Source organism: Muntiacus reevesi, chromosome 1, assembly GCF_963930625.1.
Source record: "Muntiacus reevesi chromosome 1, mMunRee1.1, whole genome shotgun sequence".
NCBI lineage: Eukaryota > Metazoa > Chordata > Mammalia > Artiodactyla > Cervidae > Muntiacus > Muntiacus reevesi.
In genome coordinates this window covers 119,012,508-119,034,883 of record NC_089249.1, presented here as the reverse complement: position 1 = coordinate 119,034,883, position 22,376 = coordinate 119,012,508, and the positions used below count along the sequence as shown (strand labels likewise).

Here is a 22,376-nt window from a genome sequence, read left to right as displayed (position 1 = left end):
ATCATTTTAGCATTATTCAAACAGGGGTATGGTCATAACATAAATGAACAGAAGTGGTTCCTACTGAGGAATTTATACGAATCTCCAGTCACCAAATCAGAATATCAGTTATAAGGTAATAGAACAACAGCAAAAAACTGTAGGGAAAGAGAAGAAAGGCAAAGGTGGTGGGGGGGCATAAGGATGAAAACATGGAAGTATCATCATGAGGAACATTAGAGCTGAAGCAGTTCGAATTCTTTGATTTTGTAAATGAGAACTACAAACCTGTGAAATACGGAGCCTTTCTAAGCCCAGTTTCCTTACTGGCAAATTTGGGTATAACACCAATACAGGATTGCTACAAGGATGTGAGGGGTCAAGTGTCATTTAGTTAGCACAGTGCCTGGCAAGGAGTGGGCTTTCTGGTGCTTCACAGTATCATTTCCCAGGTTTTCAGAGGAACAGAAATTAGAATCCAGGTCCCTGATTCCAAGTCTGCTATTCTTTCCATTACCTGTGCGGTCTTTCTCAGGTTGAATTTATGGATGGGAGAAATGGGGGAATTGATTCAGCCAAGGAAAGAACTGGAATATGGCTCCTTCACTGATTCTGTCTTCTTTGCACTCCCCTCTCCTTTCCTTCCATGATAACCAGAATAAAAATACTGGGCTAAACCCAGGGGCATGAGGGTGATTATGTGGGTAGTTTGGAAGCAAGGCGATCTTACTGCTCCTCTTTAGCATTACACAGATTCCACAGGAATAGAAGAGTCCTTCCCTGTTCTGCTTTGGGTAACAGTGGTGAATACCTATTGAGATGAGTGGATAAAACACCCTGGTTAATGAGGGGGGAATGTTTGAGGAGAAGAGGACAGTCTAATTCTAAGCAGTTGGAGAGACTGATACACTGTACTTTTTAGCTGATGCCTTCTTATGGTGGAAAAAACACACAGTAGGTCCATGTATCAGTTCTTTGTCAATGAAAAATTAGTTCTTGGGAAGGCCAAAGTAGTTTAACCAGAGAAATAAAGAAATGCAGTTTTGGTTTCTTTGATATGTGTTATAGGTAGAACTAAGCCTTAGGATTGAGAAATGCTTGTTACAATACCCAGTGTTATACCAAACTAACTTTCGTTCATTCTAAACATTTATGGAATTATACATATAAGACGTTTTAAAAATACCCAGTGGATATTTCAGGGAGGTTATTTTTGTTCCCAGTCACCCAAAACAGCAAGTTTTGTGGCAGAATTCTTCTTTTAATGATGATGATGTCATTTTCAGTAAAAACTTTAGGTAACTAATTACTGAATACAAACATTGCAGCTGTTTGGGAATTTTCTAATGAATGCATGAGCATAAAAACATATGTTTTACATTTTTAAAAGGGATTTAAAAAGCATAGTCAGTGGAGTAAGCCAAACTAAGCCAGTCATAAAAATACATAATCAAAATTTCAAGAATTAACAGGATTAGTTTTAAAAACCAAAAAGTTTCTTTCTCATATATGGTAGAGAATATCTTGCTTCCACTCATAAAATTCATAATTATTTGAGGTGGAAGATTTTTTAAAAATCACTATTTACTGGTAGTGGGCAAGTACCAGTATATATGCTAAATTCAGAATTTACCTTTGTCACAGAGGCAGGAGATAAACATGTCTGACCCCCAGCACTGAAATTGCAGAAAACCTCAATGGCATCTGAAGGGCATCCAAGATTTGGATCAATCCAGTATTTTCCTATTTATTGCAAAACAAAAATACTTAAATGACATGTTAAATATTTCTGAACAATCCTTAAAAAGTATCATACTTTCAACACATTTTTTCACACTTTTTCCTGTTAAAAAACTTAGTTTATAAAGATCATACATTTAAATCAGTACATTTAGTGAATAATAAAAGCTGCAAGCATTATGTTAAACTGATAGCGAAAATACTATATTTTCCACATACCTATCAATTTAAGGCCATTTCATAATTTTAATAAAAAAAATCTGTTACTTCATGCTATAGATAAGATGAACTCAGCAACTTAAGTGAATTGTCTACAGTTACATAGTTAATAGAGAAGTTGAAATTAATGTGGGATATGTGTGTGTTTTTGTTTTATGTCATTACAGAGCTTAAAAATGAATATATATATTTTAAAAATAGAAACCTCTTCAGTTTCCCTGAGGAAAAATGTATCTCTGTTTAATTGATAATTAAAAAGACTAACCATTTTTGTTTCCAGAAGAAAAGTGTACAATTAAATGGTTATTTTTGTGCTTTCTTTTCAGATTTGTGAGTAGAAAAGACTGAAATCTCTATAGCCAGTGTAAGCCTGCCAACCTTTGCATCCACTGTTTGTCCAGGAGAATCAAATGGGGCGTAAAGTTGGACTTTAGGACATATTCAAACTGAAAAGTACCGGGGTAGCATCTTAATTCTGGAATAACAGGCTCAGAATATTTAAAAAAGCACCTTATTCTAAATACAAAGAGCAGGAATTTTTGAATGAGATGGCCCTGCCTTCTTACATTAAAAAGGCAAGACAAAACAAACAGTATTTGTTAAAGGCCATTTTCTATAATAGGTAAAAAAAACCCTTGTTTGTTTCATTTTTTTCCCATAGCAAAGATTCCTCTAGCTTATTCTGGGCTTCCCCTGGTCTGTCTTTGTAGATTTACACACATCCTCGACCATTCCCCCTCTGCTATTCTTCTAATCCTACAAAATGAAAACTTGAATTGTTACTTCCAAGAGTAGGCGACTATCTCTATTGCAGTGGTTTTCAGACTTTGTTGACTCTGTTAAAACATCTGGGCCCCACCCCTAGAGTTTCTAAATCATTACATTTGGGATGGGGTTTGAGAATCTGCATCTAATTCTGGTTCATGGATGATATTTGGAGAATCACCGATCTATACTGAAATACGGAAGAAAAGGGTGAAAAAGTCCTAATAGCACCTCTGTATCCCATTATTTCCCCCCGATTTCCTCAGAATGTTGGACATTTTGTAGTTTGTAGAAATTACAGCTGGCTTTTTTAAAACCAGGATCTGATGTAGGCTTACAGTCTTAACTAATGAAGTGAAGTGAAGTGAAGTTGCTCAGTTGTGTCTGGCTCTTTGCGACCCCATGGACTAGCCTAACAGGATCCTCCATCCATCCATGGGATTCTCCAGGCAAGAGTACTGGAGTGGGGTGCCATTTCCTTCTCCAGGGGATCTTCCCCACCCAGGGATCAAACCCAGGTCTCCCGCATTGTAGGCAGACGCTTTACCGTCTGAGCCACCAGGGAAGTCCCTTAACTAATGAGGTAGGCATATATCTTGACTCATCATCTCTCATTCAAGAAATAATTTCCTCTATTATTTAAGTGAACATAGGCTTTATAAAAGGTTTTCCATCAAGCAAGATCTCATTCTTACATGTGTTGGAGTGCTTTGAACTCAGGCATTGTTGTTCACTGGTGAATTGCTAGGGGGCTTCATATTTTTTTTAGGATATAAGCATTATACCATAATACATCTTTTGTAGGCCTAAATGCTTGAACTCAAAATTGGCTCTCTCCTGAGAACACTGCTTCCATGCAGGCCCTTTCTGCCACAGCCTCTACAGCATTGTGCCTGAGTCAGGAAGGGGTCTTTCTTGCTCCTTGTTGCCTGCTTTCAATCTGAGAACACTCCATGGTAAAATTGTTGTCACCACACTCTATCTCCTGTCACCTGTTCCTGTTGCCATCATCAGCTTTATTTCTTTGATTTTAGCTTTTGGCTAGCCCTTTATAACCTAATTATTGGTGATTTTACATCCATGTGGTTGATACTTGTAATATTCTGACCTCTACTCAGTTCCTCCAACTCTTTCCCACCAATTTTTTTGTATGCTTCTCCTGTTCTGTTTACTTTCATCATTAACTCCCAAGGCCATGCCGTAGTCTTTTTTTAGGTTTATTACCTACAGCTAGATCTCTTCCATGATTTCACCTTTCTTCTCATTTTGGCTCATTCTCTCTAGTGTCCTGACTGCATTAATTCTTTGATCCCATCGTTTTTACTCCCAGATTATAGCCCTTTGAAAGCCTGAACCCCCACCATCTGTGGGCTTCGGATTCCAACCTTTGATCCCCTATTGCACTACTCAGTTGCTGGATGCACCCAGGGCAGAAGCAGATGTAAGTGTGTGCCCATCTCTGCTGTGTTCTTCAAAATCCTTACTACTTTGTCAATATTTTATGCTTTTAACTTTTAAAAATTTAGTTAGGCAAATTGAATTACCTGCTTCATAACTGAGAATGGAAACTCTCCAGCTCCACCATTTTCTCTTAAAACCTGATACAGTTTTAACTACTACCATTCCTCTAAATTGCTCTTGCAAAAAGCATCAAAGAACTTCCCATTACTAAATCTAGTAGCCTTTTCCCAGCCTTTACCTAACTTGACATTGACCCAGTAGATCCCTGCCTCTTCAGGCAAACATTTCCTTCACATTCATCTACTTTTTCTCCTATCTCAGTGATAGCTTCTTCTTAGTTTTCTTTGCTAGTTCCTCCTCAACTCCCTGATCTCTAAACATGGAAGAGTTCTATGGCACAGTTTTTAGAACTTTAAAAAAATCTACTCTTTAGGTAGTCCTAGAGAGTTTCAGGGCATTAGATGTTATTTATATGCAAATTACTTCTCCTGATCTCTCTCCTGAATAGCAAACTACCTACTTGACATACTTCCTTGAATGTCTAAAAGACATCTCAAATACATCCAAAACTGAACTCCTCATCTTGATTCCAAACCTGCTTCTCTATCTGTATAGACAGCAATTCCACTCTTCTAGTCCTTTAGTCGAAACTCTTAGAGTCATTCTTTATCATTCTGTTTTATAATTCATATCTGAATTATCAACAAAAAAACCTGCAAGCTCTACCTTAAAGCTTATCCAAAGATTTGACCATTTCTTACCACTTTCCCACCACTAACTGTAGTCTAAACCATCATCATCTTTTACTGGATTAAATTTTTTAGCTTTCTCAATGGCTTTTTCTACCCTGTCCTCCATATATTTGCGATACATCACCAAGAGTAACATTTCAAAATTTAAGTCAAGTCTTGTCATTCCTTTGCTCTAATTCTTCCAAAGTTTTCCATCCTATTCGGAGTAAGAGCTAGAGTCTTTTGATTAGTCTACAATGTCCTATATAATCTGGTTTCTTGACATCTTTCTGACTTCATTTCCTACCATTCTTCTCCTTATGACCTCTTCCAGTCACCTTAACCTTCTTGCTAATAGGACATGCTAAATACAGAACAAATTGCATTTGTTCTTTCTTCCTGGAAAGCTCTTTCCCTCAGATTTCCTGTGGCTTCTTCCCTTACCTCCTCCAGATATTGCATAAATGCCACTTTCTTAGAGATTATTTATATACCTACTCTATTTAAAACTTCACCCCCAACCCTACTTTCTATCATACCCCCCCTTCCGTGTTATTTTGTGTTTTTCTACTGCACTTACAATCTCCTAGTGATGAAAGTATTTTGGGGCATAAATACTTTCCTGATACCTTGCAAACCACACAACTTAGCTATTTATCCTATGAGGAAGGCAGATCTTGAATTAGATTTTAGTAATTGGTATGTCCTATAATGTCTTTGTTCCTTTCAGTTCTATAGAATTACATTTTTATACCCTCAAATATAGTAAAGAGTCAAATTTTATTACGAAGGGCAGCTATAACTAGAAATATTATTTGTTTTGTGATAATCTAAGGCAGGAAACATCTATAGAAGTATTTTATTAATATAAATAAAACAAATATTTTTGCTATACTTCTGGAATGGAAGATGCTTCTGGACAAATATGTATTTAGACATGTATATCTGTATGTAAACACATGTGTATAAAAATAAAATATGAACTTACTGTCCATCCTACAGAATTAAATAACTTATTTTCAAGTCAGCATATGTATCATTGTATGTTAGGACTAGAGTTTTTACCAAAAATAACTACTCACATTGATTGTATAGCTGACTATATAGACCCCATCACAATTGAAATTAAATGACATATTGTAGCAGACAGGGTTTCCCTGTTGATCATCAGATAGTAGTGGCTCCTCCACTTGCTTTAAACCTTTTGCTTGATGGCTCTATTTTTGCAACTCTGGCTAATGGATTTTGAGGTATCAATGTGAGGATGAAAAGATTCCAAGCATGACAAGCCTCCATCTTTACAGTCAAATTCCAAAATGAGGCATTTAAATTCCATTTTATGTAAAAATTAATTTTAGGGGGTGTAGTAGAGGGGGGAACTATGATCTCTTTCTTCATGTTGCCAACTCTGGTGGTCCTGACAGATAATATTGTCTGTTAGTTCAAAAGTTAACCTTTCCTATTTTTATTTTTAACATGAATTCCAAGCACAGAGTATAAGCAAGTGACATAGATGGGGTAAGAAAATTCGGGGATATGTCAGATAGAAGATCTTTATAAAGCAAAACCTTAAAAAAGAATACTTTGATATCAGAAACCATATTTACCTAAAGAAGTACGTATTTGGTTCTTGATGACCTTAAAATGCCTCTGTCAGGGTTTTATCAAAAATGATAAGATTTGGCATAAATACACTCAATATCTCAAACACACTGAAATGATGAAATGAAATATCACAGTTTAAGGAAACCAATAACTTACCATCTGATACTTTGTGTTCACAGTTAAGCAAATCTTTGCAGATTTGTGCTGGATTATCTCGTGTGCCAAGAGGATGCTTGATGCTGTGTAGTAAATTGCTAAGATAGTTCAAGGTTTTGAAGATCTCTGCACTGTGGTCAATTAAAGTCACTTCAGTATTCTGGTAGCTCTGCCAAGTCATCATGAAAATCATATTAGCAAAGAAGCATAGAGTAGTCATTACCAGTATGTAACCCAAGTGATCAACAAAGATCAAGACAGAAGAAAAGTGTACTCCTATTGTGTGCAGTGAGTTGAGAGTAGGATGTAAAGAACAGTTTATATTTAACTATAAGCATATTTGTGTTTTGTTAATCTTGATCTTAACAAGAGCTTAAATTCACACTCAAAAGTTTACTTTTCAAGCTGACATAAAACTTAACAATTACTATCCCTACTGCATAATTTAAAAAAAACCTATATATAATGAATAAATAGAGGTTAAGAAAAATGAATAGTGATGATAGATAGATGCCATTTTAAGAAATGGCTAACTTCATTTAACTATTGTCTGCTGTAATACCAAATTCTTATTTGAAAATCCTTTGACAATATTTTTGTTTTAAATGTTTTCCTTAAAAACCTTATGCATGTATTTTTGTTTATTAAAATTGCCTTCTTTGTCCTTAAAAATTGTTTCATTACTTTTAATCTCTTGTAAATACAGGCCTTGAGATAAAGTCACATTTTGGCCTCTGAAAAAATATTTGTTTAATTTGTAGATTGAGTGTGCCAATGTAAATAAAGGCAGATATATTACCTCCATCTGTAGGGCAGTATGTGATTCAATCAAGGCTTGAATAGCAGCATTGATATCGATTTGTTTCTGTGTAAAACAAAACCATTTGAGATTAGCAATAAGATCAACACTGAGTGCTCTAAAGTAAAGGCCATAAATTCTGAAAGCACTGCTGTTAAAGCATACTAGACTTATTATCTGAAAGGGGTTTGTAACTCTAATGGTTAGACTGATCTCACAAATATTGCCTAGCTATCTGAAAGGACAATATGCTGCCTTCATCCAAATTTCAAGTCTCCTAATTAAAACAGGACCAAAGTCCAGAGTTCGCAAATGAAAAACTATTTGTCTCTGCTGCCTGAAAACATACACAAAAGTTACTCACATGGAAGAAGGATGAAATATGATCCCCACCGTTAATAAATTGTAAAGTGAAGAATAAATAACCGTAGTAATTTTTAACAGTTACATTCTTGGAAGAAAAATAGAATAAAATATTACTTTCCTGAGGTAGTCACCACATTAGTTTAATCTGATACTTCTGCGGTCTTAAAAACAATTTCTGAAGTTGGAAAATGTGTCATTAGTCCCAAAAGAAATAATAGAACATGAATACAATCTCCTCCAGCATTTACTAAAAGTTATTTTTAGAGAAAGACCCAGAATAACCATTAGTAAAAAGTCTTTTCATATTTTATTTTTTAAAAAGCTTGGAAACTTCTAAGAAGCATAAGTTGGGAGAAAATTCTGTGAAATGACGTATGTGTGAGCAAATCAAGCATCTGATTTCTTTCAGAATGATTGTACTGCTGAGATGTCTTTTTACTTGTATTCCATATAATAGAAACTCTTTTCAATATCTCCCATATCTCATGGTTGATAATTTGGAAAACTATTTAAAATGATGGGACAATCAACAAAATACACTCATCCTTGCCTCAACATGTGGTTTTCATGTTGGAAAATATTTGACTCATTCTGCATATGTATGCTGCCAAACACATATTGAGGATAAAATGGTAAGCAAATAATACAAAACAAAACAACTTTGCCCTTGTAGAGCTAAAGTTTAGAGGTCGATAAAGGCATCAATCAAATAATCTAAAAAATAACACATTTACAAATTGGGATATGTGCTGTTAAAGAAAAGTGCATGGACCTATAAGAGAAATTATAGAGTCTTATTTAATCAAATCTGGAGGATATAAGAAACTTGGAAGGAATAGATCTGCATAGGCTTCCTAGAGGTAGTGATATTTGAACTGGGATCTGAAGAATAAATATGAATTGTTAGGGAAATGGGTGGGAGAGTTTTCTAGGCAGAGGTGCCAACACAAAGGCCTGGAGATAGAGAAGCATGGCCTACTCAAGAAGAAAGGCTTTAGCATTAAAAATTCTGTGCAAGTTAATTCTGACCATCATGTTTGTGAGAATTGGCAGATTTTGGACATGGGTCACAAAAAAATATTGGCACTAAATAGGGGCAGTTGAATTAAGTAGGAAACAACAGTCACCTTTACTTGTCATTAGAGCTTTGATCATAGAAAAACTAGCAATAAGCAGTTCTCAGGCTCTTCTGACTCAGGACTCTGTTGTACTTTTAAATATTATTAAGGGCTTTAAAGAACTTTTATTTATGTGAATTATAGCTTTTGATATTTACCATAGTATGAATTAAAATATAAAATTTAAAACTGTGTTAATTACCTTTAAATAAACATATTACATGTTAATATAAATATTTTTAATGAAAAATTAACTTTTGAAAATAAAAACTTTGTAAGAAGAGTGGCACTGTTTTATACTTATGTATTCTCTTTAATGTCTGAATTAATAGGAAATAGCAAGATTCTCATATTTGCTTCTATTTTCGATCTGTTAAAATGTTATTTTAGCTGAACTATATGAAGAACTATATGAACTATATGAAGAAAATCTGGCCTTAAAGAAGATATGCAGTTGGCAAGAAAATATTTTAGTAGCCTTTTCAAATAATTGTGGATATTCTTCTTTGATATTATACCACAACTTGACAAGTGGGAATTAATTAAAGGTTAGTTGAAATGTGAAGTCTGAAAATTTATCTATAAAATTTATACTCATATTAAAATCTATTAATCTATCAAACTTAAAAGATGGATTCTAAAAAAAAATCATTTACCTACTTTGTTAAAAATCATGATTTTTAAAAAAAATTCATGATTCAATTACTTGGAAAATGGTTAATGAAATAATGCAGTCCTTCCAAATACACATTTCATTATGTTGTATCAAAATATTACATTCATTAACATCATCACCAATCCCATCAGAAAAACAGAACTATTGTGAAGTTGTCAAACTTGTAATAGATGCAAGCTTTCAATTGTTACTGTTGCTTGAAATTTATTATTGGTATCAAGTTGTTAGTTTTTCTCCTTAAAATGACAGACTCACTTAATTCATTTTCAAGAAAATATCTGCCAAATACTCATGTTTAAACAACTGTCATTCTGACAAGTAAAAGTGGTGTTCCATGAAAAAAGCAGCTAGTTCAGCTTGCAACTGGATTCCACAAGCACTTTTGAGTCAACCATTGTACTTCAATGCAGCAGAACTGATCTATATGCTCTTCCATTTTATCACAGAGAATATTTAAAAAATGTGTGCTGAAGATCAGAGACTTAGGAGACAGGAAAAATGGTGGAATAATGACCTCCCAGAATTCTCTCTTCTATAAAAGCAATGAGAAAACTGGAAAAAAGGATGTCAGAATGAAGTATTTCAGAATTACAGAAATTTACAAAATGTTTGCTGTAAGTCTGGGGAGCATTCACTTCAGAAAAATAGTTGAATTTTAGGAAGGGCAGTGAGCTCTGTAAAGCTTTAATTTGCCCTATTCCCATGCCTCTCTTTCCAGCTCTGTGGTAGCCTTGAAAACCAACAGCCTGCAATTGCAGTGAAAAGAAGAAGCCTGGAAACCACAGGAGGGAGCAGAATGGGGCTGAGAGTTGCTTCAAAGTCTCCTTTCCAGCGAAATGTTGTTATTTGACCTGTCTGGTGGTTCCCTTAAAGACACCACTTGCAAGACTGTCTTTATTTTACCTTACTCAGAGCTCACTCAGTGCAGAAAGTCTTTCCTAAGGAATATTTAAAAAAAATTTAGATGAAATTGTTTAGCTTGTGGCTGCTGGAAACACTGGAAAACAGTTGGGGCAAACAGGCAAAAATCAGGGAATGAGATGTCCTTAGAAATTCTGAAATGCTCTGGTCTGACATATTCCTGGAAATGCATTAAGGCTGGGCACATGATCAGAAAAACAGAAGACAGTCCTAAGCTCTCTCCTCTGGCTCATCTTCAGGTTCTGTGAAAATAGAATGTTAAGACTTGGGTACAGTTGTCAATTGGCTGAGAACTGAAGGGATGCTCCAACATGCTCATAGAGACCCTTGGCAAAAACTGGGAAACATTGGTTCTGGCATTTAAGGAAACCTCTTCTTCAATCCTTAGCTGACCACTAAACTAACTGAGTAGAGACTTCAGTGTTCCCATATGTCAAAGAGTACAGACTTTATTAGGAAAAGTCACTAAATAACAAAAACAACAAATAACAATACTAAACACTAAGGTTGGGGTGAAGAATTTGACTTTCAGAGATGCCACTCTATATTATTTAAAATGTCCAGTTTTCAAGAAAAAGTGACAGACCATGCCTAGTAACATTAAAGTGTGACTACTATACATGGGAAAAATCAAGCAATCAATGGAAATTGTACCTGTGGAAGCCCACGTGTTGAATGTAGTAGACAAAACTTTGATTAGCTATTTTAGATATATTCAAAGAATTAAAGGAAATCATGTCTACAGAACTAAAGCAAGAAAAAATGTCTTACCAAATAAAAAATGTAAGGAGATAGAAATTATAGAAAAGAACCAAGTACAAATTTTGCAGTTGAAAGTTAATGGAACAGAATAGAAAGCCCAGAGATAAATCCACGAACCTATGGACACCTCATCTTTGACAAAGGAGGCAAGGATATACAATGGAAAAAAGACAATCTCTTTAACAAGTGGTGCTGGGAAAACTGGTCAACCACTTGTAAAAGAATGAAACTAGAACACTTCCTAACACCATACACAAAAATAAACTCAAAATGGATTAAAGATCTAAATGTAAGACCAGAAACTATAAAACTCCTAGAGGAGAACATAGGCAAAACACTCTCCGACATAAATCACAGCAAGATCTTCTATGACACACCTCCCAGAATATTGGAAATAAAAGCAAAAATAAACAAATGGGACCTAATGAAAATTAAAAGCTTTTGCACAACAAAGGAAACTATAAGTAAGGTGAAAAGACAGCCCTCAGATTGGGAGAAAATAATAACAAATGAGGAAACAGACAAAGGATTAATCTCAAAAATATACAAGCAACTCCTGAAGCTCAATTCCAGAAAAATAAACGACCCAATCAAAAAATGGGCCAAAGAACTAAACAGACATTTCTCCAAAGAAGACATACAGATGGCTAACAAACACATGAAAAGATGCTCAACATCACTCATCATCAGAGAAATGCAAATCAAAACCACAATGAGGTACCATTACACGCCAGTCAGGATGGCTGCTATCCAAAAGTCTACAAGCAATAAATGCTGGAGAGGGTGTGGAGAAAAGGGAACCCTCTTACACTGTTGGTGGGAATGCAAACTAGTACAGCCACTATGGAAAACAGTGTGGAGATTTCTTAAAAAACTGGAAATAGAACTGCCATATGACCCAGCAATACCACTTCTAGGCATACACACTGAGGAATCCAGATCTGAAAGAGACACGTGCACCCCAATGTTCATCGCAGCACTGTTTATAATAGCCAGGACATGGAAGCAACCCAGATGCCCATCAACAGATGAATGGATAAGGAAGCTGTGGTACATATACACCATGGAATATTACTCAGCCGTTAAAAAGAATTCATTTGAATCAGTTCTAATGAGATGGATGAAACTGGAGCCCATTATACAGAGTGAAGTAAGCCAGAAAGATAAAGAACATTACAGTATACTAACACATATATACGGAATTTAGATAGATGGTGGCGATAACCCTATATGCAAAACAGAAAAAGAGACACAGAAGTACAGAACAGACTTTTGAACTCTGGGGGAGAACGTGAGGGTGGGATGTTTTGAAAGAACAGCATGTATACTATCTATGGTGAAACGGACCACCAGCCCAGGTGGGATGCATGAGTCAGGTGCTCTTGCCTGGTGCACTGGGAGGACCCTGAGGAGTCGGGTGGGGAGGGAGGTGGGAGGGGGGATCGGGATGGGGAATACGTGTAACTATATGGCTGATTCATGTCAATGTATGACAAAACCCACTGAAATGTTGTAAAGTGATTGGCCTCCAACTAATAAAATAATATTTAAAAAAAAAAAAAAAAGAAAGTTAATAGTAACTGAAATCAAAATTTACTTGAGAGGCTCAACTGTAGATTTCAGTAGACAACAAAGAATCAGTGAGCTTGAAAACAGTTTATTGAGATTATCCAGTCAGAGGAGTAAAAAGAAAAATTAACACAGAAAATGAATAGACTCATAGACCTACAGACACCATAAAATATACCAATGTATGCATGATGGGAGTCTCAGAAAAAAGGGGGCAGAAAGAATATTTCAAGAAATAATTGCTGAAAATGTCCCAGATTTGATGAAAAATATTAATCTCTGCATCCAAGAAGCTCAATGAATTCCCCTAAAGACCTCATAATCAAACTGTTGAAAGCTAAAAACAGAGAATCTTGAATGCAGAGAGAAGAGACTCATCATATCCAGGGGATGGGATTTTTCATCAAAAACCATAAAGGTGAGAAGGCAGTAGGATGACATATTTGGAGTGCTGAAAGAAAAAGACTGTCAACCAAGAATTCTATATCCAGTAAAACTATCCTTCAAGATGAAGGAAAAATTAAGACATGCCCATATAAACAAGCGCCGAGGTAATTTATCACTAGAAAAGCCTTCCTAGAAAAAACAATAAAGAGAGTCCTTTGGACAGAAATAAAGGATACAAGACAGAAGTTTGAATCCACATGAAGAAATAAATATCACTGGTAAAGATAACTATACTAGTAACTATAAAATAGAGTATATATCCCAAACAATTTTGAAGAGGGACAACAAAGTTGGGGGTTTCGTAGTTCAATTTCAAAACTTTCTACAAAGTTAACAATAATCAAAACAGTGTGGTACTGGCATACAGATAGACACATAGACCAGTGGAATAGAGTGCAGGAATAAACACTTACACATATGGTTAAATAGTTTTTGAGAAAGGTGTCAAGGCCATTCCCTATAAAGAACAGTCTGTCAACAAATAGTGCTGGGAAATTTTCATATCCTCATGAAACCCAATGAAGTTAGACTCTTACTTATAAACAAAAATTAACTCAAAATGGGTCAGATAATTAAAGGTAAGAGCTAAAACTCTTAGAAGAAAATATATGGGAAATGCTTCATGATATTGGATTTGGCATGATTTCTTGGAGATAAAACCAAAGCTAAGGTAAAAACACAGTATATAGCACACATTTTTTTTCATTTAATACTCTTACTAATTCCTCCAAGTTACATATTCTTATCCACATTTTTCTCAGAGCAAAAATCTCTCACAAGTCCTAATTCATTTTGGCTGTATAGGAACTCATGAATTTTCCAAGTGGGAGAGGGAAATGGTGACCCCAAATCTGGCACTTTAATGTAAACATTTTCACTAAACACGTTTAATTTACCAATGATGTATGATCTTTCTACAATTTGTTCTTTATTAGAAAGGCCCCTATGATATATCAAAGTCATTATAAAGTGAGAAGGCAACTGATCAGAGCTTTTCTAACCCATGCATTGTGACGATCGAGGAAGAAAGGAAGAATAGAGAAGTGGAAGTAAAGATTTTTTAAAAAAAGACATTTGCACTGATGTTCATCCAAAGTAAGGTTTCAATCCCCATCAGACAGAAAGGGGGAATGATTTTTTAAAAGAATCTTAGAGAAATAGATCTCTTGTTTCCAAGGAGACAATCTTCCTGTGGCACTTTGCTTGAAAGCTTTTCCTTGTCCTGATGAAAAGCTGAGGGGAACGAAGAGTTCCTGACCTGCTGGGAGTGAACTGCAGTGATCCACCAGCCATAAATTTCAAAGATCCAAAGCAGAGAAGCATGTAAGCAAGACTTGGAAGGCATGGGACTGGCCATTTGTCTGAACTGTGTAGCCATTAGTGAATCTTGGTTAGGCAGGAAATCAGACAAAAGACTGCTGCATTTGACCAGAATTCTGTAGGAATGGGGCATGGGTGAGGTTGAAGATAGGAGACCTCTTGTAATAAGTGGGAAAACAAAGATATCACCAAGTATGACAGTGCATACAACACATAACAGAAATAAATCTGAAACACTGAGGCCAGGAGATGATAGCTGATAATGAATCAACAGAAGTATTGCCTCAAAGATAGGAATAGCAAGTTTGGGGTTATAAAAAATCACGAGCAAATACTGATACATAAGTCCGAGGGCTTCCACAGCCACCAACAGCTGAGAAGCGTTCATGTAAAGCTTAAAAATGTGGAGAACTCTGGTTGGCAAAAAAAGAACATTTGAAGAAGGAGAGCGAGGATTCTGAAACTGGAGGAAATGGAGGGAGTTCTTATTTTGTGAGTATAAATTGTGTCAGACATTGTGCTGAGCACTTTACTTGTTTAAAACTCAAATCCATCCAAAAAAGTAAGATATACCATCCTATGTTATAGACAAAAAGTCTGAAGCCCAGATTTAAAGTTCTATTAGAGTTGCAAAGACTCTATATCAGATTAACAAAAAGAACAGAGGTAGGCAAAAGTGATACCTTTAACAGAGAGTTAATAGAAGAACCTTAAAAAAATTATACTAAGGTAAAACAAACAAAATCAAGAAGACTTACTCTTGGGCCCGGTGCTCCAGGTGGACCCTATAATACAAAAAAAAAAAAAAAAAAAAATAAGTACTTAGTAGATATCTCAAACCAAACGGGCACATAAGCATCAACGGTAAACAGATATACATGTAAATAAACTCACTGGAGGCCCTGGTTGACCTCTTGGTCCTTGGGGACCCTAGGAGAAATGGAGACAAAACACAGTATGTATGCATTATAATTTTGGTTTGGTATAAACAAAACTACTAAGATTCAACTGCTATCATTACCTTTTTGTACGAGGCAAGTGATAAGATTCAAAGTTATTTTAGTATTTTGAGGTTCTATGTTCTTGAATTCAGCTATCACCCACATTCATGAACAAGCTGTATATATACTCTCATGTTTTGTTGATACTACTAGAAACCAAACTTACTAATTTTAAACTGAGAAATGTAAAATTTAAAAATATTAATTACAACTATGCTTCCCCTGTTATTTCTATCTACCATTCACCTAATGGTAAAAAAAAAAAAAAAGGAACTTCAATGTTCTTGTGAAAAAGTGAAAGTGTTAGTCGTTCAGTCATGTCTGACTCTTTGCGACCCCATGGACTATAGCCCACCAGGCTCATCTGTCAATGGAATTCTCCAGACAAGAATACTGGAGTGGTTAGTCATTCCCTTCTCCAGGGGATCTTCCCAACCCAGGAATTGAACCTGGGTCTCCTGCATTGCAGGCAGATTGTTTACTGTCTGAGCCACCAAGAAGTCCTGTATCCTTAGACATCTCTTTTTCCTTCAACATCTAACTATAACCCACTATTCTTGATCTGACCCCCAAATCTTTCCCAAAGACTACTACTCCATCCTTACAGTAAATGTCCTGGTTTAGTGCTGATCACACTATGGACTATGTTGTGTCCCCTCCTACATTCATATACTGAAGCCCTAGTCTCCAATGTGATGATATTTAAAGGTAGGGGTCTTTTGGAGCTAGTTAAATCATGTGGAGCCTCTATGAATTGCAGTGCCCTTATAAAGAGAGAAAATGGAGAGATGATCTTTCTCTACATGTGAGGCTGCAGTAAGAAGGCAGCTATCTGCAAACCAGGTGGAGAACCTTCATTAGACATTGAATCTGTTAGCACCGTGATCTTGGATCTCCCAGTCTCCAGAACAGTGAAAAATAACATTTGTTGTTTAAGCCATCTAGCCCATGGCAATTAGTTATAGAAGCCCTAGCTAAGATCATGTGACTAGTTTGACTTCTTGACTTTTTCCTTTCTACTATGCTAACTACATTCTACTTATAAAATAGAAATCTAAATATATCATTGTTTAATTAAAATCATCCAATGGCTTTTTACTACTTAGTGAATAAAGTATAAATTTCTTATCAGTTAAATACAAAAGTACATGTTCGTAGTCAATGTGCACCCCTGCCTTTTCAAGAACTTATTTTTTCTGGAACTTATTTCCACTTACTCTCCTCAACACATCCTTCATTCCATCTATAACCAACTACTTGTGGATCTCTGAATAATCCAAGTTCTATCACACATGCATTCTTTTGCATATACTACTTCCTTGATCAGGAATGCTCCTACTTCCCTTTTCTATTTAATCCGCATTCCTCTTCCAATACTTGCTTAAAACTCTCTACCCACCTTGACACTTTCCTCCTATTCAACTAACCACTTAGGCATTCCTGTGGACCTTTAAAAGTGTCTTCAGTTCAGTTCAGCCCAAGGGACTACCACAGTTCAAAAGTATCAATTCTTCTATGCTCAGCTTTCGGTGATGCCATCCAGCCATCTCATCCTCTGTCCACTTCTCCTCCTGCCCCCAATCCCTCCCAGCATCAGGGTCTTTTACAATGAGTTAACTCTTTGCATTAGGTGGCCAAAGTATTGGAGTTTCAGCTTCAGCATCAGTCCTTCCAATGAACACCCAGGACTGATCTCCTTTAGGATGGACTGGTCCATCTCCTTGCAATCCATGGGATTCTCAAGAGTCTTCTCTAACACCATAGTTCAAAAACATCAATTTTTCGGCGCTCAGCTTTCTTTACAGTCCAACTCTCACATCCATACATGATCAATGGAAAAACCATAGCCTTGACTAGACGGGCCTTTGTTGGCAAAGCAATGTCTCTGCTTTTAAATATGCTATCTAGGTTGGTCATAACTTTCCTTCCAAGAAGTAAGCGTCTTTTAATTTCATGGCTGCAATCGCCATCTGCAGTGATTTTGGAGCCCAGAAAAATAAAGTCTGACACTGCTTCCACTATTTCCCCATCTATTTCCCATGAAGTGATGGGACCAGATGCCATGATCTTAGTTTTCTGAATGTTGAGCTTTAAGACAACTTTTCCACTCTCCTCTTTCACTTTCATCAAGAGGTGACCACCCTTTAATTTTCTAGAACAGGAACACTGCCTGATACACAGCAGGTATTCAAAGATAGTTAACAAATGAATGATGTTAAAATTAACTAGTATTAGTTTAGAAATTAAAAACAGTTAAACATTTAACTATTCTATTTTCTAAACTAATATAGTTTGGTATATAGTAAAATATGAAAAGTTATGCTGACATTTTTCAAAATGAACAATAGTAATCACTGTAAAGAACGCTCAAAATTTAACTTACTTGATGGTCAACTGAATGTTAAAACTACATTGATTCAAATTCAGGTTATGGTTAAAAGATGACAAAGCAAAATTTATCCTCAACTGAGTTTTGGATAATCTTGATACTATGCTTGATTAAGTATCTTTTATGCCAAAGCGGTCAATTCTAAATATACTGTGACAAGAAGAACAAAGAACGCGTAGTAACTTAAAAAGGATAGAGGACTCCAACACCATGTCTGTTGGACATTTCTTAGTTTGCATGGTTTATGATTACAATTTAAAGCAGAAAATGCATAAAACTTTTACCCCAGAAGCTGCATGATAAGTTAGAGAAGTTTTATGTTGCACATAGCCTTTTAAATATACAGAGGCTCAGAGTGAAGCTGGCTGTGTAAGTTTCTCCATTTTGGATCAACATTGTAAAAATAAACTTTTTACCCTACTTAGCATATTTCTGACATTTGGAAAATTGCACTGAAGGTTTAGTACAAAATATCTATCTTATCTTTGAAAAAGCTTTTTGTCATAGAAAGAAGAAAATATTTTTACTGAGCTTGTTATCTAGAACAAGTCAGATCACCACAAATATGACAAAATGAAATAAATTCAAACTAAACAAGACAGGGCAGGACAACCCCAATGAATAAGTGCACAGAATAAGGCCAAGTAAAACAAATTATTATTCCAACAATAAAATATTTATTAGTTTATTTCATTCTTTTACCTAACCCACTACTAAGGAAAAGTGACTCACTTTCTCTAGATATTATGTAAATAAGTATGTAAAGAAGGTTATCATACAGTTTATAATAAAACTACAATTGTCTATGTTAATTTCCTATGAGAAATCAAATAATGTGAATAATTATGGACGTTATTTGGCTATAGCGAAAGCACTACCTTTGAAAATAAATTCCCTCTCCATTTAATCCCATATGATCCTTCAAAAGTAACATTCTTTTTCATTAAACTTGAAAAATACTGGTAAGTGTATGTCCTTAAACCTCAGCAAGTTAGATTTTGCCTTTATGAAAATGCAGTCTTGATTTTGTTTCAGGATCATCTTTCCTTTAGGCTGGTCTAGGTAGAGAGAGCTTCCCTTTCCTAATTTAAATACAGAAACCCGACTGATAGGATGTTTAGCAGCATCAGTAGTCTCCATACAATAGACACCACTTGCAACTCTCTCTTTTCTGCAGTTGTAACAAAAATGTCTCCACACATTGCCAAATGTCTCATGGGTAGGGGTGCAATATGGTTCCTGGTTGAGAACCACTGGTTTAGTGGGGTTAATTAGGAGTTTAGAAATATTAAATAAGACTATTAGACAGTTGGAGAAGGAAATGGCAACCCACTCCAGTATTCTTGCCTGGGAAATCCTATGGACAGAGGCACCTAGGGGGCTACTGTCTGTGGAGTTGCAAAAGAGTTGGACAGGACTTAGCGACTAAACCACAACAATTATTAGACGGCAGTGTAATTAAGATGGAATGAGTGAATTATAATACATAGTCCATTCATATGGAATCTGTATGTGGGTGGCCAGGCTACTCTTAATGTAGGTGGGAGGTGTATACATACCATTTTCCTTATGCAAGCTGCCCCTGACCCTTATTTTCTGAGAGGTACTATGAAAAGCACGGGATTTGGGAGAACTGAGCTCTGGTCTTATCTACGTACCTAATTAACAGTATGCTCTTGAAGGAGTTGTTGTACATTTGGATCTAGAATATCTCAACTGTAACATAATAGGTTTGGTAAAGATAATCTCCAAGATTCACTTTAGAATTGTGATTTTTCAAGCTTTTTATCAATTTTATTCTTAATGTTTTCTATCAGGAGAAAGAAGGTCATATATGTATACAAATTGAGAACTTTAATTTTGACATCTGTGTGAATGTAAGGAGAGTGTGTACTTGAATTAAAAGAGTCTGATAATTTTTCATTTGAATAAATTATCATTCTATGAATTTTAAAAAGAACCATATATTGTATATGCTTCAAACATAAGGCAGGTTTGGCCTTGGACTACAAAATGAAGCAGGGCAAAGGCTGACAGTTTTGCCAAGAGAACGCACTGGTCATGGCAAACATATTCCAATACAAGATACGACTATACACACAGACATCAAAAGATGGTCAAGACAGAAATCAGACTGACTATGTTTTTTGGCAGCCGAAGATGGAGAAGCTCAATATAGTTAACCAAAACAAGACCAGGAGCTGACTGTGGCTCAGATCATGAACTCCTTATTGCCAAATTCAGACTTAAATTTAAAAAAGTAGGGAAAACCACTAGACCATTCAGGTATGACCTAAATCAAATCCCTTATGATTATACAGTAGAAGTCACAGATTCAAGGGATTAGATCTGATAGAGTGCCTGAAGAAGTATGGACAGAGGCTCATAACACTGTACAGTAGGCAGTGATTGCAACCATCCCCAAGAGAAGTAATGCAAAAAGGGAAAATGGTTATCTGAGGAGGCCTTACAAATAGCTGAGAAAAGAAGAGAAGCAAAAGGCAAAGAAGAAAATGAAAGATATAGTGATCTGAATGCAGAGTTGCAAAGAACAGGAGAGATAAGAAAGCCTTCCTAAATGATCAATGCAAAGAAATAGAGGAAAACAATAGAACATGAAAGACTAGAGATCTCTTCAAGAAAATTAGAGATACCAAGGGAACATTTCATGCAAATATGGGCACAATAAAGGACAGAAATAATATAGACCTAACACAAGCAGAAGATATTAAGAAGAGGTGGCAAGAATACACAGAAGAACTATACAAAAGAGATCCTAATGACCCAGATAAATATGATGGTGTGCTCACTCACCTAGAGCCAGGCATCCTGGAATGCGAAGTCAAGTGGGCCTTAGGAAGCATCATTGCAGAAAAAAGCTAGTGAAGGTGATGGAATTTCAGCTGAGCTATTTCAAATCCTAAAATATGATTCTGTGAAAGTTCTGTACTCAATATGCCAGCAAATTTGGAAAACTCAGCAGTGGCCACAGGACTAGAAAAAGTCAGTTTTCATTCCAATCCCAAAGAAAGGCAACACCAAAGAATGCTTAAACTACCATACAGTTGTACTCATCTCACACACTAGCAAAGTAATGCTCAAAATCCTTCAAGTTAGGCTTCAACAGTATGTGAACCCTGAACTGAGAACTTGCAGATGTTCAAGCTGGATTTAGAAAAGTCAGAGGAACCAGAGATCAAATTGCCAATATCTGTTGGATCACAGAAAAAGCAAGACAGTTTCAGAAAAACATCTCATGTCTGCTTCATTGACTACGCTAAAGTCTTTGACTGTGTGGATCACAACAAACTGGAAGAGATGAGAATACCAGACTACTTTATCTGCCTCCTGAGAAGCCTGTATACAGGTCAAGAAGCAACAGTTAAAACCAGACATGGAACAATGGACTGGTTCAAAATTGGGAAAGGAATATGTCAAGGCTGTATATTGTCACCCTTCTTATTTAACTTTATATGCAGAGTACATCATGTGAAATGCTGGGCTGGATGAAACACAAGCTGGAATCAAGACTGCCGTGAGAAATAGCAATACATAGATATGCAGATGACTCCACTCTTACAGCAGAAAGCAAAGAGAAATTAAAGAGCCTCTTGATGAAGGTAAAAGAGGAGAGTGGAAAAGCTCACTTAAAACTCAACATTCAAAAAATGAAGATCATGGCATCTGGTCCCATCACTTCATGGCAAATAAAGATGGGGAAACAATGGAAATAGTGACAGACTTTATTTTTTGGGGCTCCAAAATCACTACAGATGGTGACTGCAGCCATGAAATTAAAAGATGCTTGCTCCTTGGAAGAAAAGGTATGAAAAACCTAGACAACATATTAAAAAACAGACATTACTTTGCCAACAAAGGTCTGTACACTCAAAGCTATGATTTTTCCAGTAGTCACGTATGGATGTGAGATTGGACCATATAAAGAAGGCTGAGTGCTGAAGAACTGATGCTTTTGAACTGTGGTGTTGGAGAAGATTCTTGAGAGTTCCATGGACTTCAAGGAGATCAAACAAGCCAATCCTGAAGGAAATCAATCCTGAATATTCATTGGAAGGACTGATGCTGAACTGAAGCTTCAATACTTTGGCCACTTAATGTGAAGAGCTGACTTATTAGAAAAGACCCTGAGACTGGGAAAGATTGAAGGCAGGAGGAGAAGGGGACCATAGATGAAGAGATGGTTGGATGGCATCGCTGATTCAATGGATATGAGTTTGAGCAAGCCCTGGGAGTTGGTGATGGACAGGGAAGCCTGGCATGCTGCAGTTCACGGGGTCACAAAGAGTTGGACACCACTGTGCAACTGAGGATCAACAATGCTCAAATTCTTA

General features: G+C 36.1%; 1 protein-coding gene across 1 annotated transcript in view; it reads right to left on the bottom strand.

Annotated features, from left to right (window-relative positions):
* Positions 1-22,376, bottom strand: part of COL24A1 (collagen type XXIV alpha 1 chain) — a 373,554-nt gene that overhangs the window by 5,152 nt on the left and 346,026 nt on the right. Inside the window, exons 56-60 of the mRNA XM_065907005.1 lie at positions 15,529-15,564; positions 15,393-15,419; positions 7,456-7,521; positions 6,657-6,825; positions 1,613-1,722 (exon numbers count right to left, since the gene is read on the bottom strand). Coding sequence (XP_065763077.1) covers positions 1,613-1,722; positions 6,657-6,825; positions 7,456-7,521; positions 15,393-15,419; positions 15,529-15,564 — 408 coding nt within the window. The remainder of the gene's footprint in view (positions 1-1,612; positions 1,723-6,656; positions 6,826-7,455; positions 7,522-15,392; positions 15,420-15,528; positions 15,565-22,376) is intronic.